This window comes from Dysidea avara, chromosome 3 (genome assembly GCF_963678975.1).
Source record: "Dysidea avara chromosome 3, odDysAvar1.4, whole genome shotgun sequence".
In the NCBI taxonomy this organism is placed as follows: domain Eukaryota; kingdom Metazoa; phylum Porifera; class Demospongiae; order Dictyoceratida; family Dysideidae; genus Dysidea; species Dysidea avara.
The window spans coordinates 24,784,668-24,812,450 of NC_089274.1; the positions used below are offsets into that span (position 1 = coordinate 24,784,668).

Genomic DNA, 27,783 nt, shown 5'->3' on the forward strand with positions numbered 1-27,783 from the left:
GTCAACTGAATAGTTCTGAACTCAGTGGAGGTTAATTATCCTCTGATATTGGTTATCTACTGTTCAAGTTTGTCATATTTTTTTTGTTATGTAACATAATGACTTATAACTCTTTTTAAAGTATGGGTTCCCTCTTGTTACTTGATGTTCATCAAAGAAATAGTCAAGTTGGGAAGATTCCTGATGTTGGACAGTTCTTTCTATAGACCATAATGTCTGTATATATTGTTTACAAAAAACTGCTTAATTGTACTGCTGTTTTGAATAAGACACTAATCCAATAAGTTTGCTATCAGGGCCTGAAGATAGCACTGTACCATGAAGAGATAGTGGTTAAGTCTGGTCATACATGCAGCTGAATGCAGTGGCTATACTTAAAGATCTAATATATGGTTTCCCTCAGTATTACATCATTACTATAATTTGGAGTACCTGTGGGGTGGCAACCTGTGTGCTGGAGGGTACTATGTAGCTATTGCATTACTAAGTGATATTCATGCTATTTGGGTAAATTTAAAGAGAAACAGGTAATATATTTATTCTTCCTTATAGAAGCTAGCTACGTAGTTATTTGCTAATTAATTTTTCTGTGCCCTTGGTTGGTACTGGGAAAATCTTTGACTATCATAAGGAATCTGATAATTTGTGGTAGCCATGAGGCGAATGTTGTGTGATTATATGCACTGATGCAAAGTAGTGTAGCAGTGCCACTCCGCATACACTAAACATGCACAGCAGCACTGATGAAATCGATCAGGCAATACCATTGACCAAGCAATTAAAAATATTAAATTACTGACGAAAACTTTTAAGTTATGCCTCCAAAATATTATTTTGCCAGTTTACTTCTGGCAAGAGGAACTAACGGTAATAATTTCTCTGCTACAAAAGCATATTCCAGAACTTCTTCCCTCACACCATACCAAAATCAATGAAACAACTGTTGTAAATTCACTGTCTCCTGATCAGTTTATATTTGTGATTAGCAAATAATGTGTATGATGATATACTAGTTATATAATGATTGATTTTATGTACTGAATTGTCTCTTTTTTATGATTTAAACTCCAAACAGTTGGCAATAGCTGTTCTTCCCTGCCAGAGGTATAAATACATACGTACATGTTTACAATCCACAATATACAAAAACAATACTGATATAGCTACACTTTATTACAATAGAGAACAACTAGCTACAACAACACAAGCAAAAACATTTATAATAAATCAGACCGGTGTAGATATAGCTGTAACTACAGCACTAGCAACTGCTGTATGTTAGACTGCATACCAATATGGTGTACTTGTGGGGTCTGGAAATCTGAAAGTTTTCAAACTTTAAATCTATCCGCTGGGGATACTAGTGATGATAAACGTCTTATTGATTATTAAGACAATATACAGTATACAAACAGGGGCCTAGACTTAGGGCTACCATACACTGATAGCCAAAGAGTGATCAGTACAGGAGCCCTGACAAGACTTACATTACTTAACTTACAGTAAAAAATTAATTACACAGTAACAAAGTTCAGGTCAAGAGGCCCACTCCAGGGAAACTCTAGAATTGAAAATTCTGTAAGAGCAGGAGATGGCAATATGAGCAGTCTGCTCAAACAGTGACCGTACAGTTATCTTTGACACACAACAAGCAGTAGCCACTTGAGCAAGTGTTTCTGGCATAAAGTGACCCAGACATCCTATCTCAATAGAAATGAGATCAACAACTAACCCAGTACGTTGAAGATCATACGATAAAGACCCATATCTATCTTCCTTCCAAGCTCTTGTCGCCAATAAGTGTTGCTGGGTGTTAGTGGGAATGGTCAGCTCAAACAGGTAGATGGAATCCTTAGACTGAAACCAAGACCAAGTCAGGTCTGCTAAGGGAGGTAGAAAGTTTGGTGGGGATAGTACTAGAAGGGTTGACACTGGCAAGATAACCTGGAAGATCAGCATAAAGTTAAAAAAATTCTGGTAAATATTTTTGAAGCCCATGGACAAAAACCTGCAAGACTGAATCAGTCATGCCTCCAGGTTAGTCTCGCGTGCCAGACGGTTTGTGTGGAGGCGGCAAATAAACGTCTGGCACGAGAGACTACCTCCAGGTATACCTATCCTGAACGAGAGCAACAGAACATCTGGTCAAGATGTAATTCATGGTATAGGTTGGGGAGTTTGACAAAGAGCACACTTTGGATTAGTAATTATATTCCACCTGGACAGGTTCATAGGATTTGGAAGAGTATCACAACCAGCACGTTGCAAGAACGACGGTTGTTTCTCAGGGAGGCCAAACATCAATCTCTTCCACAAAGGACAATTGCAAGCTTCCTCCAGGGTGACAATATCTAAAAATTTATTTTGAATAGTTAATGGCTCAAAGCTTGAATCCCAATGCACAATGTGAGTAGAATGTAAATGGTCACGTGCATGGTTCTTTAAGGTTGCAGGGCTAACGTGCACGTGCACGTGGGCTGTGCAGCAAGTGGACGCAACTTGAGTGGGCGTATTTAATTGTTAACTCAGCCATGTCAGGGAAGAAACTTACTCGTCTTTTTCTCGTGTGGTTTCTGTTTTGTCTGGCTGCTGTAAAGACTGTGTTTTCAGCTGGAAGAAGTGAGCTAGTCATTGTAAACCACTACACATGCATACACGCACCGTGACCTCACTTTTTTTGTGCATCGTCATGGACGTGTCACATGAATGGCAGATGAGTGATCATGAGTCGGCGGCAGGACTGACTAGAACATATTTTTGGCTTTTACGAGGTTGGATTCATTGAGTCTTGTTAGTTAAGGGAACTTGCAGCCTGGAAACAAAAACTGATTCTAGATACTGTATGTTCTACAGTACTTACCAGCCATTACGCTTTAGGGAATGTGATCGTGATGGTTAACTAATGAAACGCCTGGCTGCCGGATCATAGCTATAGCCACAAATCATTTCATGCTATTCTAACGAGATTAAGAGACAGCGTAGATTGAATGCAGGAAGGTTCTTGATATTGATAGCGCGACTGTCATGATTGGTGCATGCCTAGCCTGCATCATGTTGACGATTCTGACTCCTGTATTTCAGGCTTTAGCTTGATGCCCACAACTGTTAAATATTTTTTATGCATGTCATCTACCATATTGTGTTTGTCTATGTTGACATTGATCGTTGCGCCCACTTTCAAGGGTTGGAGCTAGCAGATTGTTTGATCTTATAGCAGGAAAGTTTGGCAGGAGGAAACTGGATTTCCCCCCAAAAACAAGTCTGGCAAGTTTGTTAGGAGCTAGTACAGATTTGTATTGGACCAATGATTTGGCAGATTTTAGTTTGGCAAAACACCAACATTTGCCAAACCTTTCGTGTGACTACATGCATGCATACCATATGGCTGTGGCGTGATCGTTGCCAATACCATATTGTGCATCAATCCTTAATTTATGAAGTGCTCAGTCTCCTAGGTTTCACACTTAGAGAGTGAGGTGGTTCTGTCGAGTAGGAGATGCACTATGAAATGCTCATTACTGCAACCCCATATTTACTTTGGATTCTTTTGTGGGCGGGCACAGAACTTAGATGTATAATATACGTATGTACATAGCACCCTGTTCACTTGCTTGCATGTGCATGGTACAAACTGAAATGATGCACTGGCTAGTTTGTAATCTAAGAAGCAGCACATTCTTTACCCCAGTGTAGTGGCATAGTCCTGACATGATTCAATTTCACATAATTTTATGTGTTAATACCATTTATGGCAGTTAGATATTTATTCTCATGACTCACCTACACAAATATACCATAACTATTGACCATTGCATCATAGGATCCACAAATCATACACATGTATACATATACATACATGTATGTATGTGACTGTGATGAGCAGAAGCAGAAGTGATTAGAATTTGTATAAATCATAATTCCACTGATGTGGTATCCCATTACAAATACATATCAGTTTCAGGTGATTGTTATCACATTTTTATGGTCACATGGTTGGACCATATTTGGCAAACACTTATTCATAACTACAAGATGAAGTGGCTATGGAGCCTGTGGTTCATTAAATTTTCCTGATTTGTATTAGCTGGATGGGTATATATAGATCTCACAAAGCTGCATTTTTGCACCAATAGTTACATACATAATTTAGGTGTCGCTTATGGCTTGTGGTGATCTGTAGAAATGGTTCTGTGGTGTGTTTGTCTTGTACTGATATCACTGTATTCCCACTGGAAGTTTATATACAAAAGGACAAACTTTTATGAGCTGCCCACCCACAGCTTATGCACAGCCTTAAACAAATAATTGCATGACAAGAAGAAAAATTCAACTCAATGCATGAATTTAAAGTGCAGGCCACTTGGTCACGCGTTTGCAGATCATAGGAGTTAATCGCCATTTTATGTTTTACATTTAAAGTTTTGTGCATGACATTGTAACATAGAAAAGGAAACCGAACTTGGTGTATCTTATGTGCCATGTGGGTGTAGCTATAGCTACAAGTATTTTTTTATTTCACTAGCTACACCATGTAGAATGCCAACAAGTGCACTGGATCATGACATGTTTCATGATACTTTGGTGACTGATGAGCAGATTACTGCTTCTTCATTTGATCAATTACATCCACCACCACAAGCAAGACTATCAGGAACTGGATGGTGTTCAGCAAACACTTGTAATACACAACAAATTGATGAGTACCTACAAATAAACTTTGGTGCAGAATTAGTAGTAGAGGCAATAGCAGTTACAAGTAATTCTGAAGGATTTTATGTGACTCAGTATATGTTGGAATATGCTGGATCAGATGGCATATATGAATATGTTATTGCTGAAGCCTCCAGTAACGTTGTAAGTTATTATGTTTGTGAGATCAGGAAACTGTTTGATAGACTAAGTGGAAGACTTTTACAACTTGCATGCTTAATCACCCAGCCTTTTACATACGATGGCAACTACAAAATTTTAGCAAGTTTTGCTATTCCTATAGTAACGTGATTGAAAAGTGAATTACATGTTCTCGTAGTCATTGATAATCCACAAAGCCCCACAATATTACATATACCCATATGGCATAAAACTACCTTCCAGTTGTTCTCATTGCATTTAACACAGTTCATGTTTCACAAACAGGACGGACGTATGTACCAACATTAAATTTTGTACTTTTGTATTTCAAAGACAAGAAATGATGTTACAGACAGACTTTCCTGCCAAAAGAGGCAGGTCAAGATACTTTCATTCTCCCATTGTTGGATTTGTTGGGGGGATGGGGGATAGAGTAGCAATATACCTCCATGCAAAAACAGCTTGGAATTGTCTGTAAAAAAGGCATGTCCATGAAAGTAAAAGTAACAGAGCTGATATCTGGAGTGACCATTAATACAATTGACAGCCTTGTTGCATTTCATTCCTTTTAACTCTAATTAGCTAATTTGGCCTCCTTTTCAATAATCAGTGTAGAGAAAAAAGGTGGCCAAATTCCTAGCCAATTAGAGTTTAATTATGAATGGAATGTAGAACATGGGTAAACTATAAAGGTCTAATGTTAAAACTTCACTTATTATAGTTAGCTCACTTCAGTTATTGGCTCTTTCTGTTGCCAGTAACTTTTATTTTCATGGACACGCCTTTTATGTAGCCAAGCTGTTTTTGCATAGAGGATTTCGCTTATTTTGTCAATCAAATGCATTTATATAATTACAATAAAAAGTTACACAGTAGAGCAAAAACATAGATTGTTGCAGAGAAATAAACAGTAACTTACAAAAGCAAGTGAATATTCTTTGGAGTAGTTGACTGCTCTATTAGACTAACTGATCTGCTATACTGGGACTGATCAACACCCCCTTCCTTTCTACCACCTATATACAGTACTGCCCAAGCGTAACGTTGCACTCTCTCGCATGTGCAATTTTGCTCAAGATTTTAAAAATTGCTAATTAAGGAGCGTGGCAACTGTTTCGCTCATGCGACAGCGTGGCAGCTATTTAGCTCACAAGAATCACAAGCGAAACAGTTGCCATGCCCCTTAATTAGCGATTTTTTAAATCTCGAGCAAAATTGTGCATGTGAGCGAGTGAGATGTTGCGCTTGGGCAGTATCGTATGCTCTGAAAAACTTGACAGCATTAACCTGGTACACATGTCAGCTGCTTCCTATATACCACCTCTTGGTGGCATCCAGTATCCAAAAGAAGTTGCATATACGGAGAAGAATTATTTACCCATACAATCGTCATATTCACTCGAATCTTTTCAGTACATTCATATGACGACATCAATTGTATCCAGTTAGTCTGATTCAAATGGTTGTCACTTGAATTGCAGTGAGGATTGCTAAACCGTTGTTACATGTATCACAGTAATGCGTCATGGTTATTTTTTTGAGGCATGCACCTTTTTACTTTCTTGGCTGCACAACTCAATACACCGTAAGTCTTGATATGTGCCTGTTTACAAAATTCTAATAATCAATGAAGTTGTTTTTATGTATACATGTCCACACACACGCATGCACTCACACACGCACGCACACACAATGTGCACGCAAGCAAAAAAACAAAACAGCCTTTGGCTGTTGTATACATGTCTAACCGGTTGACTGGGCCACCTGCGCTCTACTTAAGTGTCTATCAGTCAGTGATCTGGAGTACCCGCAGGAGACTATTTGTACCATGTCAAATCCATGAAACCATTTGTCACAACGTACATCCCTTTTTCAGCAGTTATCACTTTTTCTACACTTTTCCCATAACTTTTGGCTCATTAGTTGCTGTAGCAGAAATTTTACCATCAATATTACCTGCTGTATTTGCACAAATTGCTCTCCATTTTATTCTTGAGGTTGTTCATACCATTTGCTTCAAGATCTTCACATGTCACATCTTTCCATTTAGTAGAGGGGTGTAGTGTGAAAATTATGCACTTTGTGATACGATTATGAAACTTTCCACATAAATTGCACTCCTTATATAGTGCCGTTGCAGATTTGACCTTTGGTGACCTATACAACTATTTTTGCATTGAAAACTCATCATTTTATCTCCCTGAGGCATTATTTTACATGACATAGTTTCAAATCAAAGGTCTTAATTGCTGAAAAAAAACAAGTTGGTTTTTATTTGAAGCCAATAGGTCATTTCATTCCAAAGTTATGATTGTATTAGTCATGAAATTCTATAAAGTTTCTTGCCCATTAGTAATTTACATCCCAAGAGCAGAGAATTTGTGATTAACCATTAAACATGACCATAATTTATACCTTTGGAGTGGAATAAGCTATTCACTTCAAAAAGTCATAGATGAACACCTTTAATTTGAAACCGTGTTTTAACAGTCCCTCAGGGTGATAAAGATAAAAGTGATGAATCTTCAATTCAAAAATGGTTGTAAAGGTCACCAAAGGTCAAATCTGCTATGGTACTATATCAAAAAATAAATTTCATTAGACTATGGTTTGGCTCATTTACAGGTTTACTAAATCACTTAGTCACCTGACATACTCACTTAGTCGCCTGACATGCTCACATAATCACCTACACATGTTCACTTAGTCACCCGCCATCAAGCAATTTTGTACATGATAAATAATTATAACACAAAAGGTACACTGGAGTACTTGATAATACTGTAACACAATTCTTCTCCGTGTTCTGTGAATAATTCTGGACAAATAGTAGACTAAGTGGCATATCTACTGTAGCTCTAGCCGTTACTCGGGTTACCGGTCGAATAATTATTTTTGTGGGCGCTGTAAGGACTGCAGGAAGAAACTGTTCTGCTGTCCTACATTGCTCTTTCACCCCACCCTAATGCTTTGGCTATAAAGGTAAGTACTTTAAACCATAGTTTAAATAAGTTAGACACCGCAACCAACTGGAACTAAGCGATTTAGTAACTCCTTTGTCTTGGTGTCTAACTATTATTTAGGAGTACAATTGTGTGGAAATTTTCATAATTGTATCACAAAGTGCACAAATGCCCATTTTGCTACTGATTGCTTTCTAGGTCCTAATCTAGTTATTGGCTAACACAACCAACCATCTAAATTGGCACTTGAACAACAAGATTCTATGTGGCTTCTGGAACATATCCACAAACACACATACCACACATTCACAGATTCATACTTTTCTTGTCATGGACACATAGCTGGTTTAAAATTACCAACGGCATATGTTAGCTTAGTTTATGTCTCCCTTAAATGTAATTTATTCTACATAATATACACTGTATATTTTATAGCTTTTTGATGGTGTGGATGCTTGTGGACAAACAAATCTTGAGATGAAGCACTTCAAATATCCGGTCATTGCACACTATATTCGTATAGTCCCACTGGAGTGGGTAGGTCAGTCTGCTTGTTTAAAACTAGAACTTTATGGATGTCAAGTCAAAGGTCAGTGTGCTATCATTGCTGTTTTGTGGTGCATATAATTTTGATACTATAGTGATACTGTTACTTTAATTTAATGAATATCATTTTTCAATAAATGGTATAAAAATTAAAGTAGCTACTGACCGTACTGTACTTGAATTTTAAAAAGTTATTTTTATATGTAGATATTGTAGTAGAAATATTAATTATGCATAAATAAATTGTGGGTAAGGCTCCATAGTGCTGATCTACTCAGCCAAAAACTGCATTTCTAATACCTATGGTTGTTATTTGTGTCACATGATGAATCATTAAGTTGCTAGTACTTTTTTGTACAAATATAATGAAAGATCCTATGCATTAAAATGTCAATAAAAGTTTTTATATTCTTCATCATGGAATATAATGTGGCATCTAATTCAGTCATTTATTGGTCATATGATTTAGTTAAGTTTGCTTTTTTGACCTTTCATTGTACTTGTGGCTAATTAATAAAGCAAATTAATAAGCAGCTTACAATTTATTATTGTGACACAAATTATAGCCGAAGATTGTCAAAAAACAGGATATAATATGACATAATAAAAAACTTTTATTAACATTTTAATGCATAGGATCTTTCATTATATCTGTGTAGCAGCTTATGATTCATCATTGTGATACAAATATCAACCAAAGGCAGTTTTTGGTTGAGTGGATCAGCACTATGGAGCCCCACCCATATTTTATATTTCTACTAGATTTCCTTACAATATCTACATATAAAATAAGTCTTTAAAATTCAAGTATAGTATAGGGTCAGTACACAACACTATAGTAAAAGCTACTTAAAAATGATTAGCATGCACCATTCATAATAGTGCAATTTACACGTGATGACCTTTCATTTCCCTTTAATTATAGAGTGTACAGATATACAGGCTGTCAGTGATAACAGAACATTACTACCGACTGCTAACGTTTCTCTATCATCAGCCCTGATCAGTTATCGGGACATTTCAACCAATTGGTGTGGAAGCCCTTCTGATCAATCACCACGTTTTTATCTGTCCTTTACTCAACCAGTTCATTTACTATATGTAACAGCAAATGGAGATGGTGTTGATTATATCAGAAGCTTCTTTTTTGTATATGAAAATCAAACTGGTGACATGATTAGATATTCAAATGTGGATGGTTTACAAGTAAGCATGTTTAACAACTAACACATAACATTGTATAAAATTCCTATAATAGTCTTTCACTCTACCTAATGCAAATGATGTTGAGACCTATCTGCTATGGAGACCAATTACCACAAGGAGGCTGGGGTTTATTGCAAATCAAGTTTCAACAACATATCCATGCATTGAAATTCACTTCTATGGATGTACACATAATGATTTAGGTATGTTATTGTATTCTAGTTTGATATGCTGTTAACTTGAACTACTTATTATCAGTGTTGCATCCTGTGATTACTGGCATATCTACTTCTGAAACAACAGTTAACCCTGCTCCTACTGTGGCTACTGTGTATTCCAGTTCTAGTCTATTTTCACAATTAGCCACAGTGACTACTACTGTTACAATAACAACATCCCCTGAGCCATCTTGTAATTGTAGTGATCAACAACAGTCCAGTAGCTCCTCCTCGTCCAATGACTCTGATGATGTAGTAACCATCTGTGTACCTGTTGTAATTGTGGTTGGGATTATTATAGTGATTGTGCTGGTCATTGTTGGGGGAGTGGTGTGGTGGAAGACTAGAAGTGATAGTACTCAGAACTTTGATGCAATTGTTTATAAACCTAGCACAACTGCAGTAGTGAACAACGATCTTTATGGGTTAGTGTCAGAGGCGTAGCTACAATGTAGGCAGGTGAGGCAGTTGCCTCACCAAATATTGGTGACTGAAGTCACTGAACTGAGAGCTACATTGGACCTTTCAGATGCATAGAAAACTTGCATTAACAAAGTTTATATGCTCAATTTGTAGGTGTCCATCGAGGGGCAGCTCTAGGGGGTTAGCTACTGAGGTTTTCTATTTTTTTCAGAAATGGTCAAGCAAGATCGATATACTCTAATAGAGCACTCACCGTAATACAACAGTGAAGCAAATTTTTAATATAATGTTTTTGATAAAATTAATTAAATTGCTCTCACAATCAATCTCAGATGGTCTAACTTGCCAGGGGAGCATAACCCAGACCCCCTGGATTGACATGTTACCAGTGCTTATATATCAAGACTCACGGTAGTGAGTCGCGAAGCCAAGAAGCACAAAGCATGCGCCCACAAAAATAAAAACACGCGACCACTACTGTGAGTCATTTACATGAGGGATCGATTACGCAATCTTTTAAAATCCGCATGGCGAAATCTCAGCCTTACTAAACGATTCCGCCTCGAAACCAGGGGCATGTAACCTTTGTATAATGAGTAACTACCACACGAAAAGTCAGGCGAATTGTTGGAGTAGTTTGTTCCATCGCCCACCCATTTACAATGCATTAATTAAATTATTTATTCAAATGTGCATTGTTCTTTTTTTCATTTTCTTCGTCATCGCATCCCATTGGAACGATTTTCTTTCAACCATGAAGTCGTATTGTAAAAAGGCTGCGGCTATCAGGGACTTTTTACACAATGTATCTGTACATTTAATTTCGCTAAAAGTTGTTCGTTAGTTTATGAGATCTCTTTTGTGCTCTTTGAAGATTCAAACTTGCCTCCATGACGTCGAGGTGTGAGGCGTCTGCCTCAATTCCCAAACAGTGTGGAAGTGGGCTAAGTCATTAGCCATAGCGAGCTGGCTGATTTGATAGACATTGTGCTGTCAACTCTTGGTTTAATTGTGAGTCCAGTCACTGATTTGTTTTAAATTCACCACGGTATACCTCCACTGACTCGTTATGGCGTGACTCCGGCCCATGCAGGGTCTTACATAGCTATAGCCAGCTGTTTCATACCCGCTGTTTCATACCTGCTGTAGTGATATAGTTGAAGTAACATTACCCGTGCACGTCTTTAATCCCGCCCCAGCCCTTCAGTGCCTGTGAAACTTCAGTGTTCACTTAAAAAGCCAGCATCAGCGCATCACCTTTCAGCACTTAACCCACAATTATAGAAACTCTTTAACGATAGCATGAATATACTGTAATAGTAAACATTTACATTATGATGATCCCATAAAATTTTAAAAATAGCTACAATAGCACAAGAAGCCAGATACACTAGTGTTTGGCTATGAAGTACCACCAAGAGTTCATAATATAGTAGTGGGGTCTTGCATGGTAGCTACCACATATTAATTTTTCTTCACCATTTGCGTGATTTGTCCATTGACCATAAGCTCACCTGCCAACAGTCACAACATCAGTATCCACCCTGCATATACAGAAAGGGATACAGTATGGTAAGGCACAGCTAACTAAAAACATGTAATCATATAGTCAGACTAACATGTCAACAAATACTTAATTCCACTATTATGATTATTGTTATAGTGAGCATCCCACATAGCCATTCTCAAGATGTATTCAGCATACTGCAGCAGTTGATGTTCTCACCTACATTGTTGACATAACAATTTTGTTGCTAGGAGACATATAAATTAGGAGGGACTAATGGTTTTAGCATAATGGTAAACAAGTTACACAACAGCAAAGGAAATTTTAATAAACTAGCAGTGACTGGATAGTTGATAGATAAAAGTAAAAGACAATTTGTAATTTTTCCAGTCCTGATTGTTTGAGAATAAGCACATTAGCTGCTATAAGCATGAAAAAAGCAAGACAGATTAAATTTAACACAAGGTTTATGATGCATGCAAACTCATTATGCACCTACCAATGTGTCACCCCACCACCTCCCTTGGATGTAAAGCCTGTAAGTGGGGCTTTACAAGGCAAATTGACATAAAACTGCTGCTTCACTATGGGGCATTTGACAATCATTCATTAAGCACCCAAGTATTTTTCTACGCTATGTCAAATCCCCCAAGGTTGCAACTAGAGCCAATGGTGCATGGGGATTTGACACAATAGGTTTGTCCTACCATGGGGTTGTGTCCACTATAGCCCTATATATATGCCCGAAGGGGAGGGGTGGGTTAGTAGGGCAATACATTGATATGTCCATTATATATAATATGGTGCATCAACTGGGGTAAGTAGATTAAGCCTGTACCTTGCGGGCCTAAGCATGTTCCTCTCCTGTTTTGAAAAATAATCTTTTATTGCCTGCCCCTAACTGGAGTTTGCCTGACACCTTCAACAACACAAAAAGCTATCTAAAATGGTTAATTTAGCTTTGACCATTGGCAAACTACAACACTCAACAATTATATCAGAGTATACATAACTTTATATATCTGCCCAGTTACTGTATAGTATAGGGTCCATGGTTGTCTCAGATCTGCTTATATTATTATCACATCCATCAATCGATGCATAGTAATTCAGGTACGGCCTACTGTATGCACGCATTGAGCTGAGCCCGGAAACCCTTATCGTGCTACCAGCCTTCCCCATCTCAGACGTTTCTCTCCCCTGTGGACGATAGAATGAGAAACAGAAAAATCGAGGCCATAAAAATTTCAAACACAAACTCCTCCTGGGTTTTTTCTCAAACTCGCTAAACCAACTACCCGTCCGAATCATTGTGTCATAAGGTGGTTTTTGTGTCTATCATTACGTGCTAACCTTGGTTGCGAGATACTTATCACCGTCAATGGCCATTATAAGTTTACGATACGCGTATACGGTGTTCTGGTATACACGTGTTGCCAATAGAAATCAGATGATGTCATGGTTTAACTATCTAAAAGCTTACAATGAAATAAGATCTATCACTTTTTATGATTTAATCAATCACATCAGAGAATTTGATCATGTGATCTGTTGTGTACGCTATCATCTGGCAAACACAGCTACCAGTATAAAAGGAGTACTTCGTAGTGGGTGTGGCAAGTCTACTAACAATGATCATTCCTATCAGGCTACTCATCGGAAATACACACTCTGCACCCTGCTGCGCTGTCCACTACAACTACACCGCTGTGCGCTAGACGAAGTATAGCAACTGCGACATGAAGACAAGCAGGTCAGGGACTATAGACAGGCATAAAATGGAGGATTACCAGTAACACCACTGCAAGGGAGAAGGAAACAGTCAAAAAAGAAGAGTTTCGTAGTGGGTGTGGCAAATTAACGAGCAATGATCACTCCACCTAACAGCTACACAAGGAAGATTACCTAAAAGACACACTGCAGGATGACACCATTGTGAGCAAGGAAGAACGGAAGATTATGTTCAACTACTCTAATAGAACATACATCTTCCTTATCAAGTGATGAATCGTGGACAATATCATGAAGTTGCTATTGCAGTCTTCAATGTGTAGGAAGACTTTTATTTACTCCTTGGTTAACTCTACAGGGACAGCTGAAACTTCCAGAAGTTCTACCCTAATAAAACATACATCGCAATATCTACCCTAATAGTAAACACATGACCTCTAATTGAGCAACCACTCTTCGTATAAGGCTGGGCTATGCTGATACCTTAATTCTGAAAGCAACTCTTCTCTTTCCAAATACACATGCTGGTGTTGACCTTCCTGCTCGGTACAGCAAAATACCCATACTCGATACTGTACTGCATACACACTTTGTCATGCAATAAATAGCAACACAACAAGAAGCAACGGAACTCCAATTTAATAGACAACACAATCTAACTAAACATAAACCACTGTATGTGGCAAACGCAAGTTGGAATTAGAATATAGCTCATTGTGGTGATGCACCAACTATTGGTAAACTCATCCTCATACCACAATCAGACACTTTTAGTAAGAGAGCTAAGCCTTTTAAAAAGGCCTTTTTGTGTACTTTTGGATAAAAGCATGCAACTTGGCACATAGTTAGTTTTCATCATAAAGGTCAATTTTCAGTAGGGAGCCACCTCAGATTTGACCTTTTGTGACCTCTACAGGTCAATTAAGTACGCGAAAATACATTATCTTACAATAACACCAGTTCCACAAATAATAAACCTTAATAGTCCGGTAGATATAACTGAAAAAAAGGTGAACCCAGAAAAAATTTGAAGAAAGCTGATTTTGGTATCATTAGAAAGCAAATTTTTCATAGAATAACATATCCAAAATCCTCTAAAATCCACCTTGGGAAAAAATTTTATGGCCAATTTAGTATTGAGGCAGAATTATGTGACTGGATTCAGGAAAGTGGATCTTCCACACATATCCAATTTACCAACTCTGACAACTCATAACTTCAGATTGGAAAATGGTATTGACTTGATATTTGATCAGTAGTGAGCACCAGCATCACTTATTAGGTGGAGAAAATTTCAGGTTGATATTCAACTTGAACACTAATTAAGTTGTGGTTTCTCAATTGGATGCATTTGCAAACCCATTTTTGCAAATCTGGTCATTTGTGACCAACAAAAATGTGTTATCCTTAAATTATTTTTTCATAAGAAACAGTTTCCTTAGCACTTCTGCAACTCTCTCTCCTCCACATTTTGCAACACACTAATAATCCATGTTTGCAACAAGAGCATAATATTGCTACCACATGGATTTGCAGTGGAAAGCTGGAATTTATATTGTACAAAATTAATATATAATATGATCTATGGGACTGGTCCCATGTCTATCATCATCGGTTGCAGCCTTAATCCTTCTAGTTTCCAGCCCCATATTAAGTTCCCTCCAATGAATATAACTTCTTGCATCAGCTAAAACCATTGAACCTGAAAACTCCATCCAACTGCAAGGGTTAGCACACTTTCACAGCTCGCATGTGTAATAACTTTCTGATGCCACCATTTCCATGTACTTTGTTTTGTATACCTGAGACTAAATCAGACTGATTCCCATCAAACTCCAACTTTTTCAACATGTGCAATTGTTGCATTATACAATCCATCATTAACTTTTCAATCGTTTGCACATCATTTGATTGCTGATTAGGCCGACTTTACCTATTCAAATGTTGCGGACATTGTATCACAGCCACCCCAGGCATGTGAAAAGAGGACCTACATATGTGCCCAATAACGTCATCATTTTTCCAAATCTTCAAATGTTTTACAACCTCTGAATGAAAAGAGATATGTACTTGTCATGTTCTGCTTCCAGCGTGAACCAGTAGCACAAGAACTTCATTGTTGTCATCACACAACATTCACTCTACTTCTTTCAATTGCAAAATTGAAGTGCGCATTGGACCATCAGTATGTCAGAATCTCCATGTGTGCAATCAGTGTGTAGGGCTGGCAGCATCCCCAGGTATGTTATGGTACGTATGTGCAGGTGCAGATATTCAGTCAAGTGAATCTATGGAAACATACAAAAGCCAGGAAGTTTTCTTGCAAATGAAAAGAGCAAACATCAATTGATTGTCCAATATCTGAGAGATGATGGCCAGGTTGGACATCAGAGTAATTTGGATACTGACACACTGATCGTTCAATGTGCACTTCAATATGCAATTGAAGGAAGTAAAGTGTGTTGTAGCTGATGACACTGATGTTCTTGTCCTCCTGCATGGTGCACCAGAGCATAGCAAGTATATATTTCTTTCAGAGGTTGGGAAACATTTGAGTATTGGAAAATTGATGACATTATTGGGCACATAGGTCCTATTGTAACGTCATAATTACATCTTCTCTTTTCGCATGCTTGCATGGAGTGGCTGTGATACAACATCTGTGACATTTGAAAGGGGTAAAGTTGGCCTAATCAAAAAGAAAATGATGTGCAAATGATTGCAAGAACAACGCACTTTCACAACTTGTATGTACATCTACAAGTTATTCATTAGAAGGAACTTAATGACTAACTTGATCCATTACCATAATGGAGCTGGAAACTAGAAGGATCGAGGCTGTATGCAACTGATGATAATAGACATGGGACTAGCACCAGAAGTCTTAACTTAAATTTGTACAATATAAATGCAAGCTTTCTACTGCAAGTCCATGTGGTAGCAATATTATGCTCTCAGTGTAATCATGGATTAAAGTATGTTGCAGCATGTGGCAATTGCAAGGGAGAGAGTTGCAGAAGTGCTGAAGAAACTGTTTACAATAATCGTGACAAATATTTGTTCAGAACTTACATGATAGGCACCTTTTTTATTTCTATAACCAGTCTTATTCTTATTTTATACAGCTAATATTGATTGCAATGAATTTCTTATGAGAAAATATTTTAAGGATAATATGCATTTTTGTTAGCCAGAAATGACCAGATTTACAAAAATAGGTCTACCAAGTGCATTTAATAAAGAAACCACAACTTAGTGTACAAGGTGAATATCAACCTGAAATTTTCTCCACCTAATAAGTGATGCTGGTGCTCACTACTGATCAAATATCAAGTCAATACCATTTTCTAATCTGAAGCTATGAGTTGTCAAAGTTGGTAAATTGGATATGTGTGGAAGATCCACTTTCCTGAATCCAGTCACATATTCCTCAATACTAAATTGGCCATAAAATGTTTTCCCCAGGGTGGATTTTAGAGGATTTTGGATATGTTATTCTATGAAAAATTTGCTTTCTAATGATACCAAAATCAGCTTTCTTCGAATTTTTTCCGGGTCCAACCTTAAGTCTACCGGACTATAAGTGTTAATTGGGTATCAAATGATGGCTGACACTTCAGGGAGTGTAATGAGACCAAAATTACACCTGTAGCATGTATTTCATATTAACATATGTATATTAAAGTTTTATATACAATCAAATAATAGCATGCATTATAATCACATTATCATTTGTTTTATTGGCATTCTCCCTGACAGAAGCATAGAGCAGTGCACTTTAGAGCAGCTCTCATGCACTTACATTGCCTAGTGCACCCTTTCTTACATCCACAATGAATCAGTTCATGGCACACTCGAGATGTTTCGGGTAAAATAGTCCATAGTGGCTCCCAAACAGTGTCACTTCTTTTCCATCCCCAATTTGCAGGATCAGGAAGGTCTTGCACAGGAATTAGTGCTCTCTTCCAGCAAATAGACTGATAAGTGGCTCGTTTGATGTGCTGCCTCAGTGCTTCTTGAGTAGGAGGGAGATTATCAAGACTCCTTGACTTCAGTGTAAACAAATGCTTCCTACTATCATTAACACTCATGATGTCACTTGTACGATCATAGAGCAGTACCACAAACCGTTCCAGAGTTTTCATAGTTAATTCACTAATTTCTGTTTGCATCATTTGCAGCTCCTCAAATGCTCTTGTAACATCAGGGTAAACATTCCACGTATTCCATGCAGTCTTTTTACCTCTGCCACAGAATGAAGAGACGGTATCACATCCTGTAAATGCATGGAACATAGGAAGAGTAGAACAAATTCTTGGTTCCATGTTAGTCACAACTTCATGAATAGGTATGTATTGGAATTTTGTTCCTGTGCCAAAAGCCAGTCACAGTTCATCAGGATTAATCACATTGAAAGTGGAAATAGCTAACACTACTACATCAGTGTCTACTGACCTTATACACAACTTTCTGCATCCTTTCCTTACAGCATCAACAGCATGGAGAAATAGACGAGTATCTGCTTCCTCATGGGAACAAGGGACTAGGTTACTTAGATCAGCATCAGCTGAGGAACACAATACATTGTTGCCATCAGTTGCATATACACTTTTGCCATCAGCAGTTGGAACTTTTACAGCCTGTTGAGACAGAAACTTAAAAAGCTCGGTTTTGTTATCATCTAGAAGTAAAAAATCCTTCCACTTTGAAGGTAGGGTCGTGGAAGCAGCAACTCTTCTTCGAACACCTTTTCCTCTTTTTTCCCTAGTTGTTGCTTTCCAACTGTCTGAGATGTACACATCCCAAACTACATCAACTCTATCAGCCTCCTGCAACTGGGACAACACATAAGAAGTAAAACCATGTCTGAATATTCTTGAAAAGATTTTGCTCCTCCAGGGTTAAGCATTTGAACGACAGCAGCACCATCTAGGAGTATGGCATCAACATTAGGTGCCTGTAATAACTGTTTCTCTTTCAATTCAAGGCAACAGAGGAGGTCTGACTTAGTAACTTGTCTTAGTTTACCACCGACTGATAATGATGGTGGAGTGGCCTGGTTTTCATGAGCAAAAAATGTGTCCAGATCACCATCTCTAGTTTGACAAGATATGTACAGTCTAGAAAACAGATTACAATCATTCTTTAATGACATTAGTTGAATCTTCTGCCTCGTAGGATGACATTTGACTGAATGATTACTGTAAAGCGCTAGCTTGTTTTTGCTGATTGGTTCAGTAATGGCTTTTTCACATTTCACAAGTCGCTCTTCTACAAACTTTGCATACAGATTAGCACCTAGTGCTTCAATTCCTAACACTGTTTCTCCGACAGAGCTGTCAACGATATTTTGTGTATCAAGAACCAGTAAATCTTGGCCCTTTTCAAGAAATGGGTTTCCATGTTCTTCAAAAACCACAACTAGTGACTGCACTTCTTTCTGAAAAGCAAGCTGAGCACTTGGATGCTGTTGATGGTGCAGATGCTTTGCATCTGCATGTGTCACTATTGCATACTCCTCATACTCTGTCACGATTCGAGCAACTTCAGGTCCAGCCACCATCCAGTGCCTTAATGCACAGGGATCAGTTGTCAATCCAGTTGCTCCTCCAGACTCTTTAACTGTTGCATTATTCTGCTCATGACATTGGTCAATAGCCATTGCTGAAAACTTGGAAATGGTTTTGTGGACGACAAACTTTCCTGCATGGAATTCTTCTAGAACTTCAGGGTGTTTATTAGTGAGTAACATCATGTCTCGGATGTGTATAGGTAGCCACCTTGAATAGTGAACATGGTCAAGTGCAAACATCCAGGGGGTAATCTTTGACAGGGATTCAATATAATGCTGAAAGTTTCCTTCACGAATGGACCTAATGTACAACAGTAGCAGAATCTTCAACGACAATGATTTAAACCAGTAGTTAAACATTAAGCTTTGCTGTGCTTGTGCCAAACACCATTGCTCTAATGTCACTTGAGAACCTGACTCAGAAGTATACTCATCATATGCCTCCTTCAGCAGTGCATAGAGACTTGCAGCTGTTACTTGGTGAGCATGTCTAGTTCTTGCAACATGGCATACTTTGATGAAGGAGTCAGCTGTACCAGTGCCTGCAATACCTGCTTGTACTAGTGCACTAGTCCATCCACTTCCATCCAGCCAGTCTCCTAGTACCTAAGTTTACAATAGGTGTAGTTATTTTCCAGTGTGGAAGATATAGCATGATGTGTGCATAATACATTTGAATTATGTACATCATACATATGTATGGTTTTGTATGTATGCATGACGCATGTATATGTATGATGTACATGTATGTACCCATATATGTTTACCTTTAAAATTGCCATCTCTATGTGCAAACTACCTAGCATCAGCACAGAGCGATCTTCTCCAAAATCATTTGGCCAAGCCCACTGAATCTGCTTGGCAAGTGCATACAATGGCTGGTCAGCAGAAAGAATAGGAGTTGACCAGGGTTGAGATACGGCACAGTAGTTTTGACCATTTCCATTGAATGTTTAATCATTGCTACAGAATGAGCACTGTCTAAGAACAAGGGTAACAGTACATTGATTGCAGCTGGTGGAATCACTGCAGTTTGCATGTTGGAATGATAGGCAGACCAGGTTATCCAATCAGATTTCTGTAATGGGCTCTTATTGAGATTTTCCTTCACTACTTCAAGCCATTTCCATTCTGCCTTTGTTCCCTCATCAGTAGCATTGAAATTGGTAGGTTGTACAGCGCCATTGACAAGAGGAACGTTAAATTCTTTGGTTTTAAAAGCAGCTGGAAGTACACTAGTATATTTCTGAGGAAGCGGAGTAATTCTTTTTCCATGAGAAACGGTTTGATTAATGATTAGCACACTTCGATCATGACCTCCGAATGTGTGGGAAGGATGTTGCATGAGTGAAATGCCTGTGCCATGAAATGAGTCTTTTGCTGTTGTAGCACTAGGGTTGTAATCAAGGTTGTCAACTGCTGCTACTGTGAAAAGTCCATTACGCATCTTTGGAGGACACACAACACCATCTAACTCAAATCGCTCACACACTCCATTGCCTAAATCAGATGTCAACTGCAGAAGGTGGTCATATGAAATACAGATACCCAGATTGAAAAATGCATCAATAAGAGATCTTTTTCTAGTAGCAACATGGAGCTTAAATGCCACATACTAAGCTAGTGGCGTTTCACGATCACGATTATGTTGTTCACGACTGTGATTAACAGAATCTGCGCCTCGACAATATTTCACACTGTTGAACATAAGGATTTAAGATATGGAAAGAGCAGCCCTCGAGGTGGACATGCCAGTGTCAGACTGATGCTTGATGCTAGGGCCATCTAGAATCATTCTAATAAGGGCCATTAGTGATGGTGCTACAGCTTCTTGTTCAGTTGAGTACTTGAAAGATCCATCAAACAAATTTTTCTTTTCAAACATGTCTTTGCGCACTATTTGCGCTGCACGTACTAAGTGCATTGCATCATCATCAAAATCACAAGCTTTTGTAAGAGCTACAATAAAATCTTCATTAAAACTGAGAATGACACTATTGCCTTGTAGATGTGCCTGAAGATCTGGAAGTGCTGACAGCAACCTGTCTTTGAGCCTTGAAGAATGTATTCGACCTTCAACAACAGCACCAAGCTGTTCAAGTCGATTCTTGTACATCTGTATAAGATCTGTCAATTTGAAAACTGGTGCAATATCTTCCTTCCGAAGGTCTTCCATAAATGCAACTAATTCTGCTAAAGCAATTCCATGTAAATGAGCCCCACAATCTTTTTCTTGACCTGCTCTGTCCAGTGCCCTAGCTCTGTTGTATAGATCCACAAGACATTTCCGATGATACTTGGCTTCTAGAGCAATCATGTCCCCAGGTTCAAGCTTGGCTAGAAGGGTAGTGTCTTTCAAAGTTATGGCACATTTGCGTACTTTTGCATCAATGTTGTATGTTGAAGCATTGTGTAGACCTTCAGATCCTCCTGGATTATCACAAAGAAAACACTTGTCATCTTTAAGGTCAATAGATCTGTGACTTGAACGTGTGTGTACAGATGGAGGCGTACTAACTTTCTCATTATTTTGTTGTTTCTTTAGTCGTTCTAACTTTGTCTGGTTAAATTTCAGACGACAGGACTTATGCCATCCAGCACGGTTCCTTGCCAATGTGGCTTCAATACCACCACCATCATCCAGCTGTTTGATATCAACATTGATTGGCATGTGACCAAGCTCATTAAAAATAATTAGCTGTTCCGCTAAAGACCTATAGCCACTACCAGTAATCATCTTCTTATTTTTAACTGCATATGGACACTGCAGTCCTGTCCCATTCTCTTGGCACAGTATACAAAACTCCCAATTAAAGCCCCCCGTATCAATTCTTTTTGGTGTGGGAGTCTCAATATCCACTAACGCATGGCGCTTTGCCATTACAGAGCGTTATTAATACTTTTTAGAGGCCATATCCTGTATTAAGAGTGTATGTTGCAATATTGTTAACTTACATACAATACATGCCTTACCTGACTTAGTAGAGCACAACTTTACAGAATCCACTCTTAAATTTTTTGAAGACTATGGTGTTGGAATGTTTAGAATGACAGGCATGAAAAAATCAGGCAGGCATGAAAAATCAAGTCAAGAGAAGGTTGTGCTATTGAAATACCTTCACACAGGTCATGTTTAAAACTAAAAAATAGGCAGTAAAAAACATATCTATGATTTGGTACGTGCTACAGGTGTAATTTTGGTTTCATTACACTCCCTGAAGTCTCAGCTTTCATTTGATACCCAACACTTAAGGTTTATTATTTGTGGAACTGGTGTTAATGCAAGATAATGTATTTTCGTGGGCTTAATTGACCTGTAGAGGTCACAATAGGTCAAATCTGAGGTGGCTCCCTACTGAAAATTGACTTTTATGATGAATACAAACTATGTGCCAAGTTTCATGCTTTTATCCAAAAGTGCACAAAAAAAGGTCTTAGCTGCCTTACTAAGTAGCAAAATAATGTCAATGTCATTTGCTCCTGTCCATGCACGCTGCAGGCTGTATGTCATTGTTGTGTAACTAGCAGTCCTCTTCAACCTGTGTCATGGATGCCACTTTTCAGCCCCCCACCATAGATCTCTCTAACTTAGCACCCTGCCCCTGATGCTTCTGATTTTTATTTCTGCTAACTAATAAAAGTAATTGAGTTAGAGTCTAAGTAGCTAACTGTATTACTATTTAGCTACATTACATAAAAGTATAGAGTAGTTGTTAACAAGGCTTGGCTCAAGTTGAGGTGGGACAGGTGTCAATAACTGCTGTGATATGCAGCAGCCTGCTTCTATCCCATTAGAATTTCAGACTAACTGCAGTCAGGTGCTTCTACTGCTGCCTGTTTTTGACACCTTGCTTGTTATTAGTACCATCCTTTGATCATTCATTTAACAACATATTATATAGGGTTAGTATGTTGGCATATAAATAAAAATGTAAACAAATCAGCACAAAACGAATATAGAACATCTTGACAAAACATCATAGCCATGCATAGTGCGTTTTGAGAAGATATCTGTAAGTAAACAGTAGCATTGGAAATACAATTAAGCCTTGTGCTCAGAGCTTATTATAGCTTAATTTAATTTTTCAATTTATAAGAAAGGCAGGTTGGTTGGGCCCATGAAATTGAGTTAACATACATGGCCTTACAAATCAATATGCTGTGTATTTTCCTGGATTGCTATAGCTATATATATAATATATATATATTGTTTACAGGAGGGGTGTGAAAGATTCTAAGAGTACGTTAGATGTAACTGCAGAGCAAAGCACTGATACAAATGAGACAACCAGACAAGAGGAGTCTGAAGAGCAAACTCACATTACTTATGATCAGTCAAGTAGCAATGTTTCTGGCATTCCTGTCTATGATGAAGTTATTAATCCAGTCATTAGTATTGTACCACTTACACCTAATCCATCGTATGTTGGGGTCACAAAAGTTGAACTTACACCTAATCCATCATATACTGGGGTCACGAAAGTTGAACTTACACCTAATCCGTCATATGTTGGCTTCCACACCAAAGTTGATCTTGAACCTAATCCGTCTTATCACATTGCAAAAACTGAGAGCTAATACCACATTTGTTAAAGGACCTTGTATTGTATATATATATATTTAATAAGTGTTTGTCTGAACTTAATTATTATATCATAATTTTGCATAGCTGAATGTAAACATGTAATAGCACGACAGGGGCGGATCTAGGATTTGTAAAAGGGGGGGGGGGGGGCTAACTCAAGGTACTAATCTCTTGGGTAGAGGTTGAACTAGGGGGGTCTGGGGGCATCCCCCTCCTTGAATATAGATGCTAAAATACTGCAATTTGGAGACATTTCCACATAAAAGTATATTTCTGCCTGTAGTTATTTTATATACTGCCTTTAGATATATATGGCTCTTTGCAGCATTTGCTAATGGAAAGGTTTGGGTTGGTTCAGACAACCTCTCACAATTGCATGTATGATAATGTTGAAACTGGAAAATTTTGAAATTTGAATGATACAAGATTGAATCTGAGAGCATTTTCAGTGGAAATTGTGTACCTGAATTAAGCACACCGGTACTGGTAATAACTACACAAGTAGATGAACAAGCCTTTTAAACAGACCAATGCACTTCATTGTATGTATAGGAGCAGGCAGATTTGGAAAAATTCCATAACAGAACCAACTATTATGCTTACACTGAATGTTCTATTAGAGTAGTTAGGTGACTGTTCTATTAGAGTATCTCGATCTTGTACGCCTCCAATGCTGATCCGGGTCCTTGCTGGATAACCTTTAGCATAAATCCACTAATAATGCTTTGGAAAGATGTTTATAAGGTGGGTTTATGAGCATTTGTATTGTTAGTGATCATATAGTTAGGCCCCTATTCGGTGATTATTAGTTTCTCATCCAGCCTTTCTAATTATTATGATGCGGGCGGGAGGGTATTACCATTAGGCCATTATTTTATAATATTAACACACTGATGTACAGACCTTGTCCAAATTGTCTTTCTTTCTTACTACAAACATTTCCTTCACCAGCTGATTCTACTTTTCGTGATCGCCAGCTGTTTTTCGACAGTCAACTGAAAGCCTGCTTTGATGAAGTCGATAGAGCACGATTGCAACTGGTACTGCAGCAATTTGCTAAGGAAAACGACAGTTCTCCTGGTGATATATAGTGCATTGTAGCGTTCATCAACAAAAATTATAACAGCTTGGTATCACGTTTTCTTCTGAGCATGCTCAGAGTAAATAATGGCTTACTATGCGGTAGCTTAAGAAGGATGCGGGCGGTGGATGAGAAACTAATAATCACCAAATAGGGGCCTTATGCTAAGACAAAATTTCACTATATAGTCCTCAGCATATTGATCAAGTATAGCCTAAAAGTGAAGGGGGGGGGGGGGGGGGGGGGGCTTCAGCCCCCAAAGCCCACCCCCTAGATCCGCCCCTGCACAATACCAAGCCAGCTTACTTTAAATTTTTGCTGCTGCTGCTGCTGCTGCAAAAACATGGCGTCTAGCAACTGTTACTAACTTGAAAATACGCTTGTCAGTAACGTCTACCGTAAGCATAGGCGGCGGAAAGGGGGGGGCTAGGGGGCTAAAGCCCCCCCTAGGTCTGCTGAGGGGGGGCTTAGCCCCCCCTCAGAATGATATCACACCGAAATTATCTTTCTTGGAGTGGGGCTGAAAACCGTGATAAAGATCGAGATACTCTAATAGAGCAGTCACACTAATAAAGTAGTCAGTGTGTAGCGAGCTATGTAAGGATTTTTATGTAGTTTATCAGCTAGAAATGGTAGCTGGTGAGGTGGAAAGCTCTTGTGAGCTGGTTGTGACCTTTTTTTTTTTTTTTTTTTTTTTTTTTTTTTTTGGTCTCACCTTACCAAACTATAGAAAGAAGTCTGGGTCAGCTCAGCGAAGCCCCCCCTCATATCAACTACTTCCTCCGCCGCTGACCGTAAGTCTACGTCAACGAATTATATTCTTTATTTTCGATTTAGAAATGACCACTGGTGTAAAAGGTCTGATGATTTCATCAACAAGCAGCAGAGATTCAATGGAAGAGCCGTTTTTAATAACTGGTGCCGCTGGAGATTCTCAGTATGCCGCACTGAGCGCGACAGTTTTCCGCAGAAGGAGCACGTCTAATCGTAGTGCTATGCGACCTTTCAAACACAGAACCAACATTAAAGCAGGGTTGTGCAGACGTTGGCGTATAATGACAAAAATTGTCTTTAAGCCTAAAGACAAGATTTTATGCCAATCATTTCTTTAACCCTAAAGGCAAGATTTTACGCCAAGCTTGTCATTAAGTAGTTAATGACAAGCTTTTACGCCACTGTCATTGGCATAAAATGCATTGTGAAAGTACCTTTACAGGGAAGTATACTGTAAAGGGAAGATTTTACGCCAAGCAGTTTAAAACAAAGAATTCACATGACTATCCTTACTAATCACATGATGCCTGCCTAATATTACATAACTGTACCTGTAGGTATCCGTATTCTACCGTTTCATCATGCTTTCACTGCGGTTTCATTATATGCTTTATGTCCCTTTCCTTACTTTCTTATGCCACAGGAGATAAATCAGTGGATGATAACAGTGTGTAGAATAGGAATGCATGTGCTTTTATTAGAATAATTTTGCAGCAGATCATGTGATCATTGCAACTGTCATGCCATAGATTGGAGATAATTTTAATGCATGGAAAGAGTGTGTACTGAATAGTTGTCTTGAAAACACAGCTCTACAATTATTGTGATCAAGACCATAGCTCTAGGAATACAAATGTGTGCTTTTATTAGAGTTTCCAACACTGAAATTCCTATTCAATTGGTGAGAAGTTAAGTAGTGGTTGAATGCAGGCAAGATCTCGGATCCCAGCTGTTGTGGCTCCCTTGGCGCATGCCTAGAATTGCATGTTGCTTAGCAAGTCACCACTGGGTCTAGAATTCTTTTCTGTATCTTTCATCCTTGTAGCATAAGTAGTCAATTATTGGATTGACTCAATTACTGGAATGCACATTTCAATTATTGATTGGGAAATGGCAAAATTCCATGGTATAAAATAGTGGCATATTGACAATGTTTATGACCAGATTTGCAAAAAGGGGTCTTTCACACACATCTGATTATATGATCTTAGCTTAGTGTTCAAGACAAATACAAAGCTGAATTTTTTTTCATCCATCAACCTATGTTGGTGCTCACTGCTGTCCAAGTGCCAATCTGTAGTTATGAATTTCCAAAGTTCGTAAATTGGATGTGTATGGAAGACTCCATTTCGCAAATCCGTCACATTTTAGCAATTTGTATCAACCTCCCCCCCTCCAAAAGTGATGGTTACCACACAGAGTTTTGATCCATGTTTACATTTCTAAATGAATATCTTTGCTATGACTGACCCAATTAGAAATTAGAGTGTGTTAAAGGCTATTATACTACTTCTACTAATTACGATTCATGATAAAGAAAATTGACAGTTAATGTATATTCGTTATTATGGATTTGGAACTTTGCACCTTCAATGGTACTTGGTGCCTGTCACTTTAAAGTCTGTGGCAGTCTAATATCTGTTTCTGCTTCAATGTTGATCACCAAACAATAAAGGAAACAAGCCAAGGCAAACATTAACTCCAGCATTCACTGAAAATACCATAATAAAACACAGCACAGCTACTGTCGAACTTGATGGTTGAACTGTTGAGACTAACTTGTGATTTAAGTGGATATAGCAGTTGTACTGAAAGCAGAGGTTAGTGAGAATATAGACCAGAATAATGTACTACCACCTAGTAAATTGATAAGATGAATAGTGTGCTACATTGGACTTCGAGCAAGCCTTTCATCACACTAGTAGCACTATCTATAAAAGCATCCAGGATATCAAGAATAAAGCAGAGGATTTAGCATTGGCAGGGAACTGGTTTCACTGTTAGTTGCTGTAAAACTATTAAATGACCATTGTGTATTGAACTATCAAACAATTTGTGTGCATTTTTACAAAAATAATTCATAACTCTTGTGTTACACAAGTTTACATGCTGAAAATTAAAGGAACTCATAGTTACATGGGAATTTTATCAAATTTTTGATGGCTTCAGAATTTTAGCCAGTGGTCAGATAATATTCTGATATGTGAAACACAAATATATGTGAGCTCCGACAATTTTACTGGGCCTGCGAAAATAGGGCATGTGAGCACATGATTTTTGCCTACTTTTTCAACCTTTGATCACTCATAACTTTGTACCATTGTGC

At 38.3% G+C, this 27,783-nt stretch overlaps 1 protein-coding gene across 1 annotated transcript; it reads left to right on the forward strand.

Annotated features, from left to right (window-relative positions):
* Positions 1 to 2,226: 2,226 nt before the first annotated feature.
* Positions 2,227 to 23,641, forward strand: LOC136250426 (uncharacterized). The gene is made up of 7 exons (XM_066042637.1): positions 2,227 to 2,619; positions 4,523 to 4,854; positions 8,250 to 8,403; positions 9,286 to 9,566; positions 9,619 to 9,769; positions 9,825 to 10,209; positions 23,235 to 23,641. Exons 1-7 carry the CDS (start codon positions 2,532 to 2,534, stop codon positions 23,593 to 23,595), a joined length of 1,752 nt encoding a protein of 583 aa, XP_065898709.1. The 5' UTR covers positions 2,227 to 2,531; the 3' UTR covers positions 23,596 to 23,641.
* The last annotated feature ends 4,142 nt before the right edge of the window (positions 23,642 to 27,783 follow it).

Coding starts and splice junctions, on each gene's coding strand:
- LOC136250426 (XM_066042637.1), top strand. CDS start 2,532: ATGTCAGGGAAGAAACTTACTCGTCTTTTTCTCGTGTGGTTTCTGTTT. Junction 4,855..8,249: donor CTGAAGCCTCCAGTAACGTT/GTAAGTTATTAT, acceptor TATATTTTATAG/CTTTTTGATGGTGTGGATGC. Junction 9,567..9,618: donor CAAATGTGGATGGTTTACAA/GTAAGCATGTTT, acceptor TTCCTATAATAG/TCTTTCACTCTACCTAATGC.